This window comes from Salvia splendens, chromosome 4 (assembly GCF_004379255.2).
Source record: "Salvia splendens isolate huo1 chromosome 4, SspV2, whole genome shotgun sequence".
NCBI classification, from domain to species: domain Eukaryota; kingdom Viridiplantae; phylum Streptophyta; class Magnoliopsida; order Lamiales; family Lamiaceae; genus Salvia; species Salvia splendens.
Genome location: NC_056035.1, coordinates 22,261,246 through 22,284,630, shown reverse-complemented (window position 1 = coordinate 22,284,630; position 23,385 = coordinate 22,261,246). Strand labels below are relative to the sequence as shown.

The 23,385-nt window shown below is 37.8% G+C and overlaps 1 protein-coding gene and 2 long non-coding RNA genes across 5 annotated transcripts; all 3 read left to right on the top strand.

The window, feature by feature from the left end:
* Positions 1–4,364: 4,364 nt before the first annotated feature.
* Positions 4,365–6,691, top strand: LOC121798117 (putative HVA22-like protein g). Of its 3 annotated transcripts, none has more exons than XM_042196961.1 (7): positions 4,365–4,567; positions 4,842–4,891; positions 4,978–5,076; positions 5,711–5,767; positions 5,854–5,917; positions 5,993–6,193; positions 6,287–6,691. In XM_042196961.1, exons 2-7 carry the CDS (start codon positions 4,860–4,862, stop codon positions 6,587–6,589), a joined length of 756 nt encoding a protein of 251 aa, XP_042052895.1. In that variant the 5' UTR covers positions 4,365–4,567; positions 4,842–4,859; the 3' UTR covers positions 6,590–6,691. The 3 variants fall into 3 exon arrangements, with proteins under 3 accessions (XP_042052895.1, XP_042052896.1, XP_042052894.1); XM_042196962.1 differs by having other exon boundaries at positions 4,800–4,891; XM_042196960.1 differs by having other exon boundaries at positions 4,366–4,567; positions 4,797–4,891.
* Positions 6,692–13,673: 6,982 nt separating this feature from the next.
* LOC121799195 lies at positions 13,674–15,173 on the top strand. The gene is made up of 4 exons (XR_006050169.1): positions 13,674–13,860; positions 14,054–14,215; positions 14,300–14,440; positions 14,542–15,173. It is a non-coding gene; the product is annotated as an uncharacterized LOC121799195 (long non-coding RNA).
* A 5,684-nt stretch (positions 15,174–20,857) lies between these two features.
* On the top strand, positions 20,858–22,690 carry LOC121799247. The gene is made up of 3 exons (XR_006050222.1): positions 20,858–21,037; positions 21,287–21,367; positions 22,244–22,690. It is a non-coding gene; the product is annotated as an uncharacterized LOC121799247 (long non-coding RNA).
* Positions 22,691–23,385: the final 695 nt, after the last annotated feature.

Genomic DNA, 23,385 nt, shown 5'->3' with positions numbered 1-23,385 from the left:
ACAGATTATCCAGCCCCTACCACCCACAAGCAAACGGTCAAGCCGAGATCTCTAACCGAGAGATAAAGAAGATTCTGGAGAAAACCGTCAATCCTTCCAGGAAAGACTGGAGTATGAGGTTAGAGGATGCTCTATGGGCATATCGCACAGCCTACAAGACCCCCATAGAAATGTCCCCGTACCGAATTATTTTTGGAAAGACGTGCCACTTACCCGTTGGAATTGAGCACTGAGCATATTGGGCAGTAGAACAAGTAAATGTGGGTGCTACAGCCTGTGAAGAGGAAAGGAAGCTGCAATTGCAAGAGTTAGAGGAACTCAGATTGGAGTCGTTCGATTCAGCCATGTGGTACAAAGAGCGAACCAAATTGTAGCACGACAGGAATCTGAGGACCAAGGATCTCCATGTTGGGCAAAAAGTACTACTCTTCCAGTCGAGACTGAAGCTCATGCCTGGAAAGCTCAAGTCGAAGTGGACATGGCCTTATGTCATCACCGCACTCCGTTCTAATGGAGCAGTGGAAATTTCAGGGAGTCTTACTAACTCTGAACCTTTTATTGTGAATGGGCATAGGCTAAAAGTATTTAGGGACAATAGTGATGTGGCTGTGGTGGATGAGATTCCACTGCAACCACATACTCAGGTTTCATACTGACCGGTAGGATGGGGATTGAAATTCCACTGGGCTAGCTCCTTTTAGCGTAATGTACATATGCTGGCTAAGTAGAATTCCAATTTTCCTAAGGAAGATGTAAATATGGCACATATGTGGTAGTTAATTAATTTGAACCTTTGCATGCTAGTTAATTTAAGAAAACCCAAAAATATTTTTAGGACCTCAAATGTTAATTGGGAGTACGTACTACCATCAGAATACCATTTTGGTGAAACTCCCCAATTTATTTAAATGTCCTTTTTACTTTGTTTTTACTCTAGGAAAATATAGGGGGAAATCATTATAGGGCAGAATTTGAATTTGGGGCTTGCTGCAGCTTTGCAGGCGGGCAGCGACTGAAAAGGGGCGCGTGGTGCAGTGAAGGACGGGCGACATCCAATCAGGAGACCGCTAGCTAAACCGTCCCTCACACTAACCAAAGCCAACCTGGAACCGCCTATCACCGGTTACAAACCCCAACTACCCTTTTTCCACCCCCATAACTGAACCGTCTTTCCCATTTTTCATTTCACAAACCCTCAATTTTTCCATTTTTCTCTGCAAAATTTTTTTTCCCCATCTCTCCACAAACACCACACCCCCACATTACACACAGAAAATCACAGATCTAAGCCATGAGAAAGAAAGCATGGGCAAAGAAAATCAAACCCACTTCAACCCGCAGGGAAGAAACTCCAGAATCATCACCACAGCGGGAAGAACGGCCGCAGAACCCACAACCAGAACCGCAACTACCGGAGCCTACTCCTCAGGCACCAACAATGGTCTCCTTGGATGCAATGGCGGAATTCTTGCGACTGCAGGACCCTAACAAAGATTGGACGGCGGCGCTTGCCGGTTTTAGTCAAATGGGGGGAAAAGGGAGTATGACCGGAGGATCCCTCTCTCAACCGAATGTGCAATCCACGGTACAACCAACTGTTTCCATTCCGACTTCCGCCGAAATTCCACTAGAACGAAAATCTCCGTCGGTAACCGTTCCGCCAGAATCTTTGGGCATAGCTGGGGTTCCATCCTGATCAGTAGGGTACATCCTGTGCTCGACACGACACCTGACACAAACCTACTCTTTCAATAGCATCCACAAGAGGAGCTCGAAACAAGGTTTTATTATTCGGAACCTAGCTAGTTGGAGTTTAATTACTCCATGAATAATAAATAAGAGTTTCTTGCTAAGTCCACTCTTGGAGATTAAAATATGTTAATTAATTAAGTCCATAGCAGACAATAATTATTTAATGGATGTTTCTATCTTAAGCGCGGGAAATAAATTAAATGCAATTAAAGGAAACCCGGAATACTTATAATTTCGGATTTGGAAGGCAGTGCAATATTACTTCTGTAGTGGCTGCTTGTAATATTCCAATATAAGCTTATATTAAATTGTGGGTTCAATTTAATTGGTAAAAAGCTAATTGGGTGAGGCATGTTCCAAATTCTTCCTTAGATCCCTGACTGAGCCCAATATGTGACTTAATATAAATAGGAGAATAAAGGAGACATAAAATACACATTATTATTACTCTATCAAATTTTCGCCCCCCTCTAAGAAAGAGAGAGCTCGAAATTTTGCCTCATCCGTGAGCTGAGTTCTGTCTTCGTTATTCAAGTCCTAGTACGTTGGTGAGATTTTCCCACACAAATATCAGCGTATAGTCCGGGACACCAGTCAGAAGATCCAAGGTCGAGTATTGAAGATCTTCACGTGGAGACGGAGCAAGCCATCATCGATTCTTGATTGAATCAACGAGGTAAATTGGCTAATTCCATAGTAAGCATGTTTTAGGAATTTTATATGCTAAAGCATGTTTTAATTCAAGTTATGAGCATGATACATGTGATAATTACACGAATAGAATTTGTCTAAATAATCTGCTAAATAGATCAAATTTATGTGATCATTAAATGTTGCACGCTTCCGCTGCCAACCCTTTCAATACGAGCATCGACAGTGGCACGCCTCCGATGGACCTCAACCAGCCGATGTACGAGGATGAGAGTTCGGGCACACCGATGTCCTCCCGGCGTCCCATTGGCAACAAGGCTGCCAAGAACAAGGGCAAGGCGAAGGCGATGACCTCACACAACCCTGCCCCGACCGCGACCCCGATTGCGACCTCAACCTCGGCCCCGACTTCGGCTGCGGCATATGCCTACGGGGACTTGGTGAGGGCAGCCAACCAGAGGACGTTGTTGGACACGCACAACGCCCTCAGGCAGACCGACGACCCGGGTGAAGCCCAATACCTCAAGAAGATGATCGATGAACTCCAGCGCCAGTTGGGAATACTTTAGACCATGTTTTTTATCTGTACTGAACTTGTTTTTTATTTCCACTCTTGTAACTTTTTTTTAATTAAGTAATGTAGGATTTGCCTTTAAATTGTGGTGTTTTTTTTTATTATTTTGCATGACATGTTTGAAAACATAAAAATAAATTAACAAAATAGTAGTTAAAACTATATGACGGACTTTAGGGCATCCCACTGTAGGTGGAAGGGTAAGAGGATAGAATGTTGATGTGACGGATCATAAGGCGCCATATAGTGCGGACTATAGAGTGCCACATTGTGGATGCGGTTATGACAAATTACACATACTCATTATAGATACTATAATTTTACACCAACAAATATTATACAAGGCAAATATAGCATACTAAACTTCAAAGGCATAACATATACTGATATACATCCAGATTTTATCCATTGATAGTTCCAATTCATAGAGAAAAAGAGTTAGTCCACTCCTCATATATTCCAATGTTTGGCAAATTTTTGAATTGATTAATCTTTATTCTGGACGATTTACTGGCCGAGTTTTTGACCCATTTTCCTCGTTATAATTAAAATACAAACGATACGCTTCTACTTTGAATTATAGCTACTCACAAAAACTTAGGTCGAGAAGCCTTAATTGTGTATTAGTTTTGGACTAGTAAAATTATGAATATATAATCAGACATATTATATATTAAGACAATTCAACCACTACTAACCGAAAAAATAGCCCACTTTCGATTTTGGTTCGTCACTCAAAATTAGTCCACTTTTATTTGGTTAAATTTTTCTTTAGAATGAGGTGGATATAATTTCTTAAACAATATTCTAATCATTTTTTTATATCTATCGTACCAATTTTACATTAAAACATATACCTCTCTCGGTACAGGTTTCTCTTTTGTGCAATTTTGCACAGCAGGATATGTTGTTCCTAATACAACAATAAAAAAAGATACTCCCTCCGTACCCTAATAGGAGTCGTTGTTTGACCGGGCACGAGTTTTAAGAAATGTAAAGAAAAGTTGGTTAAAAAAGTTAGTGGAATGTGGGACCCACTTTTTTATATTGATTTTATAATAAAATGTGAGTGGAGTGAGTTAGTGGAATGTGGGACCTACTACCATTTATGGTAAAAATGAAGAATGACTCTTAATGGGGGACGGCCCAAAAAGGAAATTAGCGACTCTTATTCGGGGACGGAGGGAGTACTATGTAGTATGTAATTTCTTTCACTATTTTATTCGTGTATTCTTTGTTCATTACGTCACTTCACTTACATTTGATAATGTATACGAATGTAGAAATCATAATTTTCAAAATTTTCCAATATTTATTTAAACATTTGTTAAAACCCATTATTGTGAATTAATAGCGGAAGAAGGGATTATAACTTAAACTAGAAGAATTAGGTGTAAAATAATAAGAAGGCGTCCGTGGCAAGAAATCCCTCATTTCCTTTTTGTCTTCTTCCAACATTCATCAATCCTCTTTTTCCCTTTGATCCAAACCCCTCTGTCGTTCATAACATACATACATCTCTACATAAACATTTTTACAAACACGACTCATATATTCTGAACTCTAATCCGATCCTCATTTTCCTCTGAGGTAACTCCATTTTCCGTTGTTATTTCTGAATTCACGTTGAAAATGCTGAGATACTTATATTTCTTTCCTTTCACGCGATCTCTCATCTTAGATGCTTCCGTCATAACATAACTCTAATTACTTTATTTTTATTCACGTTTTCTATCTATTGGTCTTCAATTTGAGTTGCGTGTCGATCGGAGCAACTCTGCATCTTTTTAAACTCATAAATTTGGGGATTTGTTTGTAGAAGAAGAAGAAGAATGTGATGATTTTTGCTTTCTGCCTGTTTCAGAACCTTCCGTGATTAAAGATGATTGGAGAATTCGTCAACAGTTGCTTAATGTAAGTTTTTTTTTTTTTTCTCTTTATTCTCTCTGTTTCCCCCTTTTCTTTATTCAATTTTACCCTTTAATTTGAAATGATTTCAGATTGGTTCTAGGATATGCATATCCTGCTTTCCAATGTTTCAAGACAGTTGAGAAAAACAGAGTTGAAATTCCGGAGCTGCGGTTTTGGTGTCAATATTGGTATGCTTATGATAAATTTGATTCAATATTCTATTAATTAATCATGGGTTAGGAAGCTTTGGTCCAATCACATGGTTGTGAACAATAAGAATGTTTATTTGATTGTGTTAATTGGTCAACTTATTATGTGAATATTATCAGTTGATGGGGATGAACATCAAAAGTGACACAAGACAAGCTTTGTTCTAATTAATTTAAGCACTTTAATCACCATTTTCCTTTCATGATAACGACTCCCTCTTTATGTCCCCATTTTTGGAATTATTATTTTGGAGCAAGAATTGACTCATTTTTCAACAAACAATTGTGCAGGCTGATAAGAACATCTCTCTCATATCTTATTATTTAGTCTATATTAATTTTTCATATATTTATCATTTATTGCTTTCTTATTCATTAAGTTAGTGCTAGTTTTATAAATGCTAGACATTGTATTCTTCTCAATTAATCCGGAAATACAATTATCCTTATTTTATTATCACTTGTTTATTTCAATTCTTTATCGATCTTGGTTTGATCAACGGGCAAGCTCCCGCGACTACCTTTTATCTACAATCGCGACGCCGGTTCATTTTGTATATATAAATCATTTGATTACTTGCCTAATCTTCAACAATGTATTTTTTCCTGCCAGGATACTTGTTGCTATTATCACAATTCTTGAGAGAATTGGGGATGTATTTATTTCATGGTACGATCTCAACCACATCTACTTTAAAAATTCTTTAGCACGTAAATAGAAAATCACTGAAAGTAACACTACTATTTTCTTCATAGGTTGCCAATGTATGGAGAGATGAAATTGGCACTCTTCATCTACCTATGGTATCCCAAAACAAAGGTAAGAATCCTTCATAATATTTACTTATTAGAAAAATGATTGGTTTAATTTTAATTGTTGTTGATGTTATTATAGGGTTCTGGATACGTATACAATACCTTGTTACGACCATACGTATCAAGGCACGAGACAGATATCGATAGAAGTTTAATCGAATTCCGAGAGAGAGCGTGGAACTTAGCAATCTACTATTGGCAAAACTGCACTGAGCTTGGCTCCACCAAGATCCTCCAATTTCTTCAATTTGTGTCTTCACAAGGTGGAAGGAGTGAGGAGGTATGTATGTACAATGTGCAAATATTTATGATCAACTTTAGATCGAATCGATTCACATAGTCAAGATCACGACAGTTCTTCGCTTAATTGCAGAATCAGGGGAACCAACGACGGCCTAACACCACTCCTGAACCCAGCGCACCGCCGGTGGGTTTGATGAGAAGGAGCAAGTGGGGCCCACCACCTCCGCCCTCGGGGGGGTCCAGCTCGTATTTCAGCCAGGCGCCCGTGTCGGAGTTGATCAAAGTGGAGCTGCACAATGAGCAGTTTATTAGGCCTGAGGATGTGATTGTTTCTAATTTGGACATCGGTGGTGGGTCTAAAGAGAAATTAGGTTTGGAGAAGGATGTTAAGACGACTAGGCATAGGCTTAGGCGCTTCATAGATGGCAATTAGGATTCTAGTTAAATTGATTGCTATGTTGTAAATTATGTGAGATAATGTGCTGCACAGTTTATTTATTCTTTTTTTTTTTAAACATTATAGAGGTTGCAGATATTCAAGGTTTGCATTAGCATTAAATTAAATATGGCCCAATAATAGAGACGGGCCAATAATTGTATTGCGCACATAGCCCAAAAACACCCACTTAGACATTCCCGATTTCAGTATTTTGGGTTAGCTACATCCATCGAGCGACCAACGACGTGAGCACCTGTTCAAGTGTGTTTCGGTTTCAAACATCTGTCGAAACCACTGATAAGTGATAAGTCTATGTAGTTACACCAATCATGATAAGGCAACAAAAATGGGGATGATGCGAAGTGCGTGATTTAGTTACACCAATCATGATAAGGCAAAAAGAATACGAGGAAGATTTCAAGAAGTGGAAGATAGCGAAGACGAAATGAAGTTCAAACGTAAAAGAGGGTGCAAGAGAAGGAGGGATGATGCGAAGTGCGTGATTTAATTTAATATAGTCTAATCTCGCGTAATTTATTAAAAGTGACAGCGATGTGACTTTCAACTACAATGTTAATTAAACGACATGAGGAAGCTGGTTCGAAGGATGTAAGCAAATTTCGGGACGAAATTTTTGTTAAGATGGGTAGATTGTAATACCCCGACTTTTTCTATATATATATATATATATATATATATATATATATATATATATATATATATATATATATATAGGGGAGCGTTATTCTCCTTTTCACATCTTAGATCCTTTTTCCTTCTTAATATTACGCGTTAGATCTAAGGTATCAACGGATCAGATTGATTCTATAAAACTGGTTCCGTGTTGCATTATAGAAGGTGGTTGTATGCATTACAGGGTTATTATTGACATTTGACGGAAAAGTAACTGCCACATTTTGGTATCTGCGAATAATGCACCACATGGTCACGAGTAATGCATATAATTGACTATATAATGCACAATATGTGAACTGCAATGCATACGAATAAGATGTACCATGTTATGATGTTTGGACACACGTTTCTTGTTTCCTCTAAGGGTTTAATAAGCTTAGGGGCTAGGGTATACTACGTAGACACGTATGTAATCTTCACATGGTAACAAGTAATGGATATAATTGACTATATAATGCACAATTTGTGAACTGCAATGCATACGAACAAGATGTGTTGTGTTATGATGTTTGACACACGTTTCTTGTTTCCCCTAAGGGTTTAATAAGCTTAGGGGCTAGGGTATAGTACATACGCATTAATAACAAATTATAAAACGATACGAATAATTCACCAAATTGTCACGAGTAATGGATGTTATTAACTATATAATGCACAATATGTGAACTGCAATGCATACGAAAAAGATGTACCATGTTATGATGTTTGACACACGTTTCTTGTTTCCCCTAAGGGTTTAATAAGCTTAGGGGCTAGGGTATAGTACGTAGACATTACTAACAAATTGTTGTTATTGGAATATACGTATGTGCATTATTTGGTTTAGGTAGTGCATTATGTAGCTGTTAATTCTCATTATCTCAGTATATTATGCATTATTAGAGGTATTGTGTATATGGGTTAATCAACGGATTGAAGATTACATACGTTCATTTAGTAATGTCTACGTACTATACCCTAGCCCCTAAGCTTATTAAACCGATAGGGGAAACAAGAAACGTGTGTCAAACATCATAACATGGTACATCTTATTCGTATGCATTGCAGTTCACATATTGTGCATTATATAGTTAATAGCATCCATTACTCGTGACAATTTGGTGAATTATTCGTATCGTTTTATAATTTGTTATTAATGCGTACGTACTATACCCTAGCCCCTAAGCTTATTAAACCCTTAGGGGAAACAAGAAACGTGTGTCAAACATCATAACACATCACATCTTGTTCGTATGCATTGCAGTTCACAAATTGTGCATTATATAGTCAATTATATCCATTACTCGTTACCATGTGAGGATTACATACGTGTCTACGTACTATACCCTAGCCCCTAAGCTTATTAAACCCTTCGGGGAAACAAGAAACGTGTGTCCAAACATCATAACATGGTACATCTTATTCGTATGCATTGCAGTTCACATATTGTGCATTATATAGTCAATTATATGCATTACTCGTGACCATGTGGTGCATTATTCGTAGCGGTTTCCAGCAATTATTAGATTACTATTGTACCCTCATAATGCACAAAATAGGACAAATAATGCAACACGGGATAAATTACCCAATGTTGATCTTGACCGTCCATTTATCTAATCTAATGGCTGATATTAAGAAGGAAAAAGGAGGAAATATAGGAAAAGGAAATGAATACATCCCTATATATATATATATATATATATATATACATCCCTATATATATATATATATATAGGGGAGCGTTATTCTCCTTTTCACATCTTAGATCATTTTTCCTTCTTAATATTACGCGTTAGATCAAAGGCATCAACGGATCAGATTGATTCTATAAAACTGGTTCCGTGTTGCATTATAGAAGGTGGTTGTATGCATTACAGGGTTATTATTGATATTTGACGGAAAAGTAACTGCCACATTTTGGTATCTGCGAATAATGCATCACATGGTCACGAGTAATGCATATAATTGACTATATAATGCATAATATGTGAACTGCAATGCATACGAATAAGATGTACCATGTTATGATGTTTGGACACACGTTTCTTGTTTCTCCTAAGGGTTTAATAAGCTTAGGGGCTAGGGTATAGTACGTAGACACGTATGTAATCTTCACATGGTAACGAGTAATGGATATAATTGACTATATAATGCACAATTTGTGAACTGCAATGCATACGAACAAGATGTGTTGTGTTATGATGTTTGACACACGTTTCTTGTTTCCCCTAAGGGTTTAATAAGCTTAGGGGCTAGGGTATAGTACGTACGCATTAATAACAAATTATAAAACGATACGAATAATTCACCAAATTGTCACGAGTAATGGATGTTATTAACTATATAATGCACAATATGTGAACTGCAATGCATACGAATAAGATGTACCATGTTATGATGTTTGACACACGTTTCTTGTTTCCCCTAAGGGTTTAATAAGCTTAGGGGCTAGAGTATAGTACGTAGACATTACTAACAAATTGTTGTTATTGGAATATACGTATGTGCATTATTTGGTTTAGGTAGTGCATTATGTAGCTGTTAATTGTCATTATCTCAGTATATTATGCATTATTAGAGGTATTGTGTATATGGGTTAATCAACGGATTGAAGATTACATACGTGCATTTAGTAATGTCTACGTACTATACCCTAGCCCCTAAGCTTATTAAACCCTTAGGGGAAACAAGAAACGTGTGTCAAACATCATAACATGATACATCTTATTCGTATGCATTGCAGTTCACATATTGTGCATTATATAGTTAATAACATCCATTACTCGTGACAATTTGGTGAATTATTCGTATCGTTTTATAATCTGTTATTAATGCGTACGTACTATACCCTAGCCCCTAAGCTTATTAAACCCTTAGGGGAGACAAGAAACCTGTGCCAAACATCATAACACAACACATCTTGTTCGTATGCATTGCAGTTCACAAATTGTGTATTATATAGTCAATTATATCCATTACTCGTTACCATGTGAAGATTACATACGTGTCTACGTACTATACCCTAGCCCCTAAGCTTATTAAACCCTTAGGGGAAACAAGAAACGTGTGTCCAAACATCATAACATGGTACATCTTATTCGTATGCATTGCAGTTCACATATTGTGCATTATATAGTTAATAACATCCATTACTCGTGACAATTTGGTGAATTATTCGTATCGTTTTATAATCTGTTATTAATGCGTACGTACTATACCCTAGCCCCTAAGCTTATTAAACCCTTAGGGGAGACAAGAAACCTGTGCCAAACATCATAACACAACACATCTTGTTCGTATGCATTGCAGTTCACAAATTGTGTATTATATAGTCAATTATATCCATTACTCGTTACCATGTGAAGATTACATACGTGTCTACGTACTATACCCTAGCCCCTAAGCTTATTAAACCCTTAGGGGAAACAAGAAACGTGTGTCCAAACATCATAACATGGTACATCTTATTCGTATGCATTGCAGTTAACATATTGTGCATTATATAGTCAATTATATGCATTACTCGTGACCATGTGGTGCATTATTCGTAGCGGTTTCCAGCCATTATTAGATTACTATTGTACCCTCATAATGCACAAAATAGGACAAATAATGCAACACGGGATTAATTACCCAATGTTGATCTTGACCGTCCATTTCTCTAATTTAATGGCTGATATTAAGAAGGAAAAAGGAGAAAATATAGGAAAAGGAAATGAATACATCCCTATATATATATATATATATATATATATATTAGTTGAGCTCATAACGATATCGAATTTTACAAGCCAAATTTTCTTTCATTAAATCCTTTTGTATTTGGGCTTACCTATAAAAGAAGGATAAAGTCCAAATCAAATTATAATATTTGCGCCCTATTTTCAGTTCATAAAAAGAAGCCCAAAGAGATTTTTTTATTCACCCGATCCCACTTCTTTTCCGCTACAAACGTGATTCTGTTCCACTATCTGCACTTTTAAATCCCACAACGAATCCCAACAATCTTGCTATCACATAACCTACTCCATTCACTCTTCTTGATTTCATCAATGGCGGCAGTGGTGACGGCTGCGTGGAGGAGAAACGACGGCGGAGCGGGACGACAGCGATGGCACTTCTCGGCTGCTCGACAAATTCCGAACAGCAGCGTTGGGTAGTCCGTGTATCCAGTAGCAACGGTGGAGCTGTGAGAGAAGAAAGGTTTTTCCCGATTTGTGATTTACGAATTGAGAGATTTAGAGAGAGAAGTGACGAGATTGAGAGGGAAGCCGAGGTCTCCAATTGCCGATCGAGGCAATATTTGGAGATATGGCGAACAAGATGGGAGGAGTAGCAACTGCGAACAGCAGCGGCGTTAAGCGCTGCTTGACGACGAACGGTGGACAGAGACGACGAGTCCATGGTGGCGGCGTACCCCGAGCAAAAGGAAAGTTAGTAGCAGCGGCACTGCATTTTGACGAATGGAGAAGTTGGGCAGCGGTGCTGTTTTTCGGGGCTGCCGAACCGAGAAAAAGGAGGAGCCCTGCGACCTTTGACACGTTGAGAAGCCCGAGGGAGAGATGGGAACAGAGCAGCAACGGCGAGCCCTCAATTTGGAGTACGAACAACAACCGAGGGAGAGAAAGATGCAGTGCTGATCATTATGAATTCAGAGAAAAAGAGAGGATGTGAGGCAGCGGCAGAACGGAATCCACTCCGGGCTGAACCGATGTGGAGCTGCGAGCTGAGGAAGGGAGATGGCGATGTGTGACGGAAGAAAGAGAGAAAGAGGAGGCGAATAAGGGACTGCAGTGGCGCTCTCCGTGAACAGCCAAGGCTGGATAAACCGAGCAGACAGCTCGGGAGATGACAGCAGCAGCGTATGGCGGACAGCGGCTGCTCGGCGATGACGAAAGCCGAGCTGGAGCGACGGAGATAGATAAGAGACCAAGAGGCCGAGGGAATCATCAGCCTTGGTAGACTTGAACGACGGAGACGGTGGTGGGAAGGCAAATGGAATCGGATGATAGAAGAAGAAACTGGACTTTATTTCAAATGCCAATTTTTGGAATTGACATAATGAGAAAAAAAGAGATAAGTATGGCCCCTTTTACTATTTAATAGTATATTGTCCATAAGATATGATTTCAAGCAATATTGATAAATAGTAGTATGGGATGGAGTTATATTTACAGATGTCAATGAGTTAATTAGGAGACGTAGGCCGCCTGTTTTTTTTAGTTGGATTGGAATTTGAATACAAGGATGACGAGAGCTCGGACGGAGTCAATACAAGGATGAATACAATGTGCTAATATCCCAGATATTTTAGAAATTCCTAAAAGAGACCGAAGGGTAAGATTTATACATGTATGCATAGTAGAAATTAAATTATTTTCTTACGGTCTAATTTTTGCCTATCATGTTCTTTTAAAAAAGGATGATTTTTGCATTCTATTTGAGAACGGAGCTGATTGACAAGTGAAGGATTTAAGAGAACGAGGTGGGTTTTCTTTTTAAATAAGGACTATGTCCTGAGTATATTTATTTTTGCGAAATATGTTTGTCATGCCATATTTTTGTGTTGCTATGGGACCTATCTGAAGTGGCTTTTGCCATGTATGGTTAATCGAATTCGGGTCTGACTAGGGAGTGAGTCCTTACTCAGGCTAGTGTACACCTCGTAGATCGTGCGCTATCTCTTTGAGTTGGCCGGTCTAGTGGCTTGGAATGTGGCCACATTCCTTGTCATGTATGTTCAGATATGGTATGGTAATGTTGATGATGTTGAGGATGATGATGTTGAGGTTGATGGCGATGATGATGTTAGTGAAATGTTTTAGTGACTCGGGCTCTTTCAAAGTTAAAACCTCGAGGTCACTCGTTAATGGCATGATAAATATTTTTATGAAAATATTTTCGGCATGAGTCCACTGAGTGCATCAAGTACTCAGCCCTGCATTTCTTTTTTAAAAATGTGCAGGTTGAGCTGTGACGAGCGCGATGGGTGTTGAGTAGGGCTGGTGAAGAATTGTGTTTGCTTTTAAATGTTCCGAATATATTGTGTCTTCATACATAATATTATTCTTCTCTCGAATGCTTCCGCTAAATATTGTTTCTTTTGAGTTCGTGTATTGTTGAGATATTTTCATTTGGAGTTGTTGATTGGTGAAATGATACTCTGATTTTATTCGAGCTATTCCCGTTTGTTTCGAGCTATGGTCGAGTTGTGTTGTTTTCCTCTTCTTCCCCACTTCTTTAACCCTCGCGATCAATCGTGTTTTCTATCCTTAGAAAAGGCGGGCGTGACAGTCTGGCGCGTATTGGTCTTTGGGATAGTAAGCCAAATATTTGAGGTATCTTTCATTCAAATAGTTGAATACACAAATGCCGAAATTAATGCTAAATACCATTTACCAAATTGTCCTGGACTTACTTCACCAAAATGGAGCCGATCTGCTTCAATTGAGAGGCAGAGAAATTCTGAAACTTTTGGATCTCGAAAGGGCGAAAACAAATTGGGCGAAACAGCAGGTGGTTGTGCTCTCATACAGACGATGACGCGATAGGCTTCAACGATGGTCGATTTAGACTTGATTCATAAGGTATCTCTTTTTCATACTTTGGATCTTGAGGTGTCGTAGTTGAGGAATGAACAGAAATGGTGAGATTTCTGATGAGTTGTCTCCATTCACAAAATTAGATTACTGGAATTGGTTGTCTTGGTTGAGGCATGATGAGAAAGGCTCCGATTTAAGATTTGGTTGTTTCAATTCAGAACATTCTTTATCATCACAGGAAAACTCGTATTGTGGGCCATGATTTTATGCGTTCTTCATATACGGTTAGCTGCTACCTACACATTGTACTACGTGTTGTGTTGAACCTGAAGATACTTTTTTGGTTGAGCCTGAGCCAATATCCGACGGTTGCCGTGATTAACGATGGAAGTATTTCAAGGTTTGTTTGTATTTGTAGTTGTTATATGCAGTGTCTTCCCATTTTATTCCAAAACTAGATGATGCCATGTTGTTGAGTATGCAGGGATGTCTCATAGCATTATACGGTACGTACATCAATGTTCGTGTGCGTGCGGGTTCCTCAAATTCATATACTTGCTCCCGGGCGTCAAGGATGCTACGTGATGCTGTAAGTCGAGAGGATGGACTCGAAGTGCAGAGAAATGTTAGTAATTGTTATTTGATTCTTTGAACGCTCAGTTGTGTAAGTGTCCAACATATTTATTTGGGGGTAATAGTTATGATTAATTGTTATTGTTTGTGTAGGATATTACTATATATGTGACAATGGTTATGCGAATAGTGAAGGGTTCTTGACGCCCTACAAAGGGGTTCGTTATCATCTGAAAGAGTTGGGACCTGCATGCGAGCGTCCTCAAAACCCTCGAGAATTATTCAATATGAAGCATACTAGAGCACAAAATGTCATTGAGCGGGCATTCGCCGTCCTAAAAATGCGGTGAGGCATTCTCTGGAGTTGCAGCTTCTATCAAATACAAGTTCAAATAGGGTTGATAATCGCATGTTTTCTACTACACAACTTCATACAAGGTGAGATGGCGGTAGACCCAATAGAGGCGCAGCTCGACCGAGAAGCTAATAGTGCTATGGATAAAGAAGCCGATGAGGATGTAGTTGAATACGTCGACAATGTAGAAGCAACCACTGCATGGAACAGGATGAGGGACGACCTAGCAGCTTCCATGTTGGCTAATTCAAATGCGGCGTGAAGGGCGTATTGAAGCTAATATTTATGCATGTCCAAATTCTGTTTATGAGAGATTTAGTCAACGAGACTCAGTACCGTGGCTTGTTTATGGTTTATTTTCAAGACTAACATGCTTTATGTCTCTCTGCAAAGAACTATATATGCAAATCTTTGCTATTTTCCTTCGCTACATAATCAATCAATCATTCATTCATGTGGTTTTACTAGTTTTGATGGTCGAATTCAAAATTCATTCACAAGTATGGAGTAATGCACAACAAAAACTATATTATAGCGAGTGGATTACACACCAACTGAGCTTAATATAATACGCATGGTTGATCATGCACGACATATGGTCTACAAAATAGGAGAAATCATGGATATCACAGCCTCGCCAAATTGCCTATATTTGTAAGGTGAGAATGTCACATAGAACTGCACTTCGTCCACATGTTTTATCCTCAACCATGAAATACACAGTCATCCAAGTCTGCCATACAAAGATGTGTCTTCCAAAAGCTCATAGGTATTTCCTACACTCATCAAAGATAATGTGAATGTTAGCTCTCAAAATAAAGTATGATGTTCAAACCATCTAATTCCATTACTCACCAAGGTTCACTCCACGTTGGTTTTACTAAGGGCCACGATATGCATTGTCACTTAGTCAGCCACGTACTCAGCACCAGAGTCCTCCTTCGATCCATCATCCGGCAACGGTCGATATCGGGAGATAACACCGCCTCGCCAAATTCTCCGACTTCAGCTGTTTACATCTTCGTGAAATTATTGCTATTGCTTTCGTGGTGGACACCCACTGCCAAAGTCATAACGTTGGATAATGAAGATCCCTACGAGGAAGTCCCTATGACTAATACGATTGTCACGGACAAAGTCTGATCACCCATTCCAAAAGTGAGAGCCACTAGCTACATTGAAGAGACGAACCCTCCATTCACCGCTAGGCATGACAAGTTTGCAGAAGTTTGGGAGTTCATCTCCATTCACGAGGGAGTCGCAGAATCAGAAGTATTTGTAGTTAACCTTAAACCGTAATGATAGTGTTATGTAACCATTACATAACTGGATTGAAGCTTACCGGTCTGTTGGCATCTCTTGGCTCTGAGAAACACTTCATAAAGGAAGGCTTCCTCACTAAGTCCACTTCATTTAAACTACAATTAAAAAATAGAACGATTTTTGAATGGACAGCGTTAATGTTACGATGCACGTTAAAGGTTTGACGCTTCCTTACCCATTAATTGCACTCCCACCATACGCCATTGCTAATTAGACAAAGTGAGGGATGATGGGAAATAAGACTTTATGATTTTCATTGACTCCTTCTGAGTTGATTGGTTCCTACCCAGCTGTTACTAATTTAACTCCCAACGGATAGAAATTTATGTGTTCCATCTTAAAACCAATTGGTAATAGCAGGAGTGGCCTATGGGATTACCAATTGGTGATAACTGATAGAAATCCATGAGTTCCAATCCATGGGTTCCATATGTGATTTCCATCTTAAAACCAATTGGTGAATGAGGAGTGGCCTATGGGATTACCAATTGGTGATAACTGATAGAAATCCATGAGTTCCAATCCATGGGTTCCATATGTGATTTCCATCTTAAAACCAATTGGTGATAACTGATAAATCCATGGGTTCCATCTGTGATTTCCATCTTAAAACCAATTGGTGATAACTGATAGATTCATGGGTTCCATCTTAAAACCAATTGGTGATAGGAGGAGTGGCCTATAGGATTTATATACTAGGGGTTCCATCTATGATTTCCATCTTAAAACATTTGGTGATAACTGATAGATCCATGGGTTCCATCTGTGATTTCCTTCTTAAAATCAATTGGTGATAACTAATAGATCCATGAGTTCCATCTTAAAACCAATTGGTGATAGGAGGAGTGGTCTATGGGATTTATATACTTAAAACCAATTGGTGATAACTGATAGATCCATGGGTTCCATCTTAAAACCAATTGGTGATAGGAGGAGTGGCCTATGAGATTTATATACTAGTTTCAGTTTTGGTGATTAAAACCGATTGGTGATAGGAGGAGTGACCTATGAGATTTATATACTAGTTTCAGTTTTGGTGATAGGAGGAGTGGCCTATAAATTAATATACTAGTTTCAGTTATATGTTATTTTTCTAGTTTAAATTGACAACACCCTCCCTCAAACCCTTCAAGGTGAACTTGAGATTTATATACTAGTTTCAGTTTTGGTGATAGGAGGAGTGGCCTATGAGATTAATATACTAGTTTCAGTTATATGTTATTTTTCTAGTTTAAATTGACAACACCCTCCCTCAAACCCTTCAAGGCGAACTTGGAGGGGTTGGAGACTTTTTTCTGATCGATTGGACAACTGGCACAATAGGTGAACTTGGAGGGGTTGGAGCCTTGGAGGGGTTACCCTTCAAGGTGAACTTGGAGGGGTTGGAGACTTTTTTCTGATCGATTGGACAACTGGCACAATTTTTTTCCTATCGGTTGGACCACTGTCCCAAATTTTAAGCTCAAATATACTGTTGGGTCAGTTATTTTTTCGGTTTTAGCCCAGATATACTGCTGGGTCAGTTAAATTTGACCCACAGTCGGCGACCCGCTCTGATACCATGATAGAAATCCATGGGTTTCATCTAAAAACCAATTGGTGATAAGAGGAGTGACCCATGGGATTTATATACTAGTTTCAGTTTTCTTTTAACACCGATGTTGGACAATTATATGTTATTTTTCTAATTTCAATTGCCAACACCAACCCCTCATTTATTGGTGATGGGTGTATGCATAAGCTGATGGACTTGCTTAATAATGAAGACATATATCGAGCCGTGTGCTCATCCGAGTGCTCATTTATTCGTCCCCCATGCATACCATGCTCATTACATCATGCATTTGATACATGTGAAAATTAGGGATGTCATTGAAGCTCGAAACCTGATCACTAACTGCTTATACAGATGGTTGTTCCCATGGAGAGATGCACGATATTGTGCGTTGAGAAAGATTTACAATTATTAATAGAATATGGAGATAACATACCAACGCTCTCATAATATATACTCCATCCCGCCCGTGTTTCTAGCACCTTTCAGTTTATCTCGAATCAAAATAGTTACACTATTTTTTTAAAGTAAGAAATATGTAATTCTTATTACTAAAGTACAACTTAAACTAGTCTAAGAAATCAATTCCAAACATGCGGCCTAAAACGAAAAGTGCAATTAACATGAAACGGAGAGAGTATTATTTTTGGTCTTGCTCTTGTTATAACATAAACAAACATGAATATATATTTTGTGAATTCGCCTTTAGACTCTAATCTTTATATATCGTTTGAAAACATAATGATGTGTATTACAAAAATTTATATAAATATATATTGTATGAACCAATCTTGGAATCTAATTTTAATTTCTCGTTTAAAAACAAAATGATTATTATGTATATACACATAGGGATGTATTCAGATTCATAAGTTAAATACTGTTAAAAATCAAAACACTTGTAGTCCATTGGATCTTGTGATCTAATGGTAAGATTAATGCCACATGTCATCTAATAATGTAGATTATTAGTCTAATAATGTAACTTAGCTAATAATGTACTATTTTAGTAAAATAATATAGCATTTTAATCTAATAATGTAGCTTGGCTAATAATGTAACATCTTAGTCTAATAATGTAACTTATCACAACCATGCAATCTAAGGATCCAAGGCTGAGATTTTCTTTGATTTTTGACAGAGTTTCACTTATTAACCATAGTGCGCCCCTATATACATATATTTAATTAGATACTATATATATATATTGGGACGTGATTAGATTAATGTCCCGTGTCATATAATAATGTAGATTATTAGTCTAATAATGTACTATTTTAGTAAAATAATGTAGCATTTTTATTTAATAATATAACATCTTAGTCTAATAATGTAGCTTATCACAACCATCCAATCTAAGGATCCAAGGGTTGAGATTTATTTTGATTTTTGACAGAATTTCACTTATTGATCAAAGCACGCCCCTATATATATCAATAAGTGAAATTCTGTCAAAAATCAAAGCAAATCTCAGCCCTTGGATCCTTAGATTGGATGGTTGTGATAAACTATATTATTAAACTAAGATGTTACATTATTAGTCGAGCTACATTATTAGACTAAAATGTTATATTATGTTACCAAAATGTTACATTATTAGCCAAGTTACATTATTAGACTAATAATCCACATTATTAGATGACACGTAACATTAATCTAACGGTTACATCACAAGATCCAATGACTGAGATTTAATTTGATTTTTAACAGAATTTCACTTATTAATCTGATCACGTCCCATATATATAGGGGAGCATTAGGATGCCACCATGTTTAGAGTGACAACATACCACTAATCATAGCCATTAGATCTATTATACGGACGCCTAGGATTTGAATGCTGAAATTGAGTATAGATTGCAGTGTAACGTATTAAATGCTGAAATTGAGTATAGATTGCAGTGTAACGTATTAGATATTGCTGGCAGGGATAATTTGGTCACTTCTTAATTTTTGAAATTAGACCAGATTTGAAATATCCCAAAATTTGTAGCGTTAATTCAATTTCAGAAATAGAAAGCAACTCTCTCTCTCTCTCCTCCACTCCGCTATTACTCTCCCTCCCACCACTAGCCGCTAATAGTGTTGCCCACGGTTCAAAAACCGGCGGTTCCGGTTCGGAACCGCCGGTTCCGGTTTTGTTGAAGGTGGAACCGGAACCGAACCGTGAGGCTATTTCACGGTTCCGGTTCCGGTTTGAAAACCGGCGGTTCCAGTTCCGGTTCGGAACCGCCGGTTTTTCCGGCGGTTTAGGCGGTTCCGGTTCGGAACCGGCGGTTTCGCGGTTCGTTTTTTTTTGTTTTTTTTGTTTTTAATTTGAAATTTGGATTTATATAACAAATTGGAACAAGACAATGTATAATTCAAATAGAAATACGGCGAATAAGGAGAAAATGATATCAATTTTATTGAGTTTGAGTTGTAACGGACAACGATACATTACAAATTACAATACATATACATAATACATCTACAAGACTACAACTACAAGTATACAAGTATACAACATACAACAATGCAATATAATTTACATTGAAAAAAACATGAAATGGGGGAAGACGACCTTCTCGGGATGAAGACATTTTACTTTGTAGAAATTTAGAAATATGGAGTAATATATATTTTTTTTGTTTTAGCAATTGAGAAAGAAACGGGAACAAGTATAACTGTATAAGTGTATAACAATGCGTAATAAGAGTAGCACTTGAGTAATTAAATGGAAGCACAATAACACAAATGAGAAATTGGAGACAAAGAGAGAGAATTGAGAGATTGAAGAGAGAAACTCTTATTAACACAAGAGTGGGGTAAATGTAAATGAGGATAGAGGGGGGTATTTATAGATAAAAAATGGGGGGAAATGGAAGAATTTGAATTTGAAATCTGAAATAAAAAAAAAAAATTGAATTTCAGAAAACCGGGGGTTTCGGCGGAAAACCGCCGGAACCGCCGGTTTCCGGGACAAAACCGCCGGTTCGGTCAACAAACCGGCGGTTAACCGCCTAAAAACCGCCGGAACCGGCCGGTTTTTCTGCTGAAAAGCTGCCGCCTCCACCCATCCCCCTGCTGCCTTGATTTGCGTGCCCAAACCGGCGGTTCCGAACCGCCGGTTCGGTGACGGTTCCGGTTCGAAAAAACTTGAACCTGAACCGGACCGCGACCCGATTTGTAACGGTTCCGGTTCGGGAAATTTGCCACGGTTCCGGTTCGGAACCGGAACCGGTGAGCATCTCTAGCCGCTAATCTCCATTCAGAAATCCCTAATTTCACGATTTCAGTCCCCCGTCGCCTCTACACCGCGCATCAGGCGAATTCAGTCCGCATCCACACCGCGCATCAGCTAATTGGCGACCGCCAGCCGATTATCGGTGAATTCAGTCCGCCTGTACACCGTACATAGGTTTTCTGTCGACAAGGTATGTTGATCGGATTCCATCTACTATTGATAGGACTCTCTTCTTGTCTGTAGTTTGGTGTTTATCAGAATTCGTTTGGAGAATGTTACTGAGTTTTGTGTTTATTGATTTTTTTTCAATTTTTGCTTGATTTTGCAATACCTATAGCTTTTTTATAGAATCTTAAGCATCGATTTAAGTATCATTTGTTCAATTTCGGTTCTGATTTATGTTGTTCGTATTTTTTTGCAATTTCTCTTATGATTAAAGGGGATTTGCTTGGCGAAACGAAGGAATTTTGTTGGCAATTGTGAACTAAGTTTATTGGCGCGTTTCTCCGACTACACCTAGGTAAATTTCTGAGTTATTATGTTGATAGTCTTGTTTTACAGTTTTGCTCTGTTTCTGGGTGAATTTTGCAAATGTATTCTGATTTTAGGGAATGTTTTTTCAATTGTATTAAGTTGTGCTGGTTATATATGTGATACTAATGTTGCAGTATTGCTGGTTATATATTGCAGTGCATCATTTACAATATTGTTTATCACCAAATTTTGCAGTGCATCATTGTACTCTATCTTGCATTCATGTGTATTGTGATGTTCATCTTGGAATTCTAGTTTCATATATAGTGTTGTTACAAATTTGTTTAGTTGCATGCCCAAACTATACTGAGTTGGCCTAGTTATATATGGGATAGTGATATTGCAGTATTGCTAGTTATATATTGCAGTGTATCATTTACAATATTGCAGTATTCTTTATCACCAAATATTGCAGTATTCTTTATCACCAAATATTGCAGTGTATCATTTACGATATTGCAGTATTGTTTATCACCAAATATTGCAGTGCATCATTGTACTCTATCTTGCATTCATGTGTATTGTGATGTGCATCTTGGAATTCTAGTTTCATATATAGTGTTGTTACAAATTTGTTTAGTTGCATGCCCAAACTATACTGAGTTGTCCTGGTTATATATGGGATACTGATATTAAAGTATTGCTAGTTATATATTGCAGTGTATCATTTACAATATTGCAGTATTGTTTATCACCAAATATTGCAGTGCGTTGTGTGTATTGTCGTGTGTATTGTAATGTCCATGATAATAGGTCTTGCAATCTTAAGTGCATATATTTGCAGTTTCGTCAGGGCATACCATTACGAGCATATTCATGTGTCTAACTTATGCATTGCATTCTACTAAAATAAATCTTGCAGTTTTGTGTTACGGGATTTGCATTTCACATCATATGGAGACATATATGGGCACGAAGGTCAGCGAATGGAAATGCTACCTAACAAACAAGAAATCAAAATTCTTCCAGCTGCTTCGTGGCAATTACTGTACAATACAACAATGTTGTACAACAACGACATTCTTGTAATTGACTCTATCATGAGTATTGCATCAAAGCACTTCGAGGATGGGAAAAAAAGCGGATCAATAGATGTTGAGCAGATGGTCACGAACTACAACAAACAGTGACCGATTATTGAACTTTTTTTTTCTTCTTCAAACAAGTAGTTTGGTTTCTTTATTGGTTTTTTGTGTAGATGATTTGATTGATATTTTGATTTGGTGACTCCTTGTACTTAAAACAAGTCAGTTTTATTTTGGTGTAGCCAATGTTGTTGATGTAATTTGAATGTTATTTGTTGCGTACTTGTTTGATCTTCTGTAATTCTATAACTTTTTGATGCTTAATGTAGTCAAAGAATAAACATCAATATTTTGATCTCCGGTACATCAAAATATAAACTGCCACTAGATAAAATGAAAAGACATCACATTAGGCAGATCATATATAAACTGTAATTAACCATATGGTGGACTGCAATATGTACCACATAATGCAGCAATCTGGTAAAAACAGAGTATGTCCATAAGAACTGAATCAAAAATGAATCAGAGCGAATTTGGGCTGCAAAACACCATGTAATTTCGACACAAATCAAAACACACAACTGAACAAGTGCAATTAACCATTAGGCAGATCATATATAAACTGCAAATAACCATATGGTGGACTGCAATATGTACCACATAATGCAGCAATCCGGTAAAAATAGAGTAGGCCCTAAGAACGGGTTTTAAGAAATGTTATATGGTGTTATTTAGATACAAGTAGTGAGGGAGTAAGATAAAAGATACTCCCTCTGTGCATGAAGTATTGTCCAAGTTTGACTCAACACGAGTTTAAGAAATGTGAATAAAAGTGGGTTAGAAAAAGTTAGTAGAATGAAGATCTCATATTTATATATTAGTTTTATAATAAAATGTGAGTGTAAAGAGTTAGTGGAAAGTGGGGTGCATTTACCAAAAATAGTAAAAGGCAAAGTGGAAACTTTTCACAGACGGA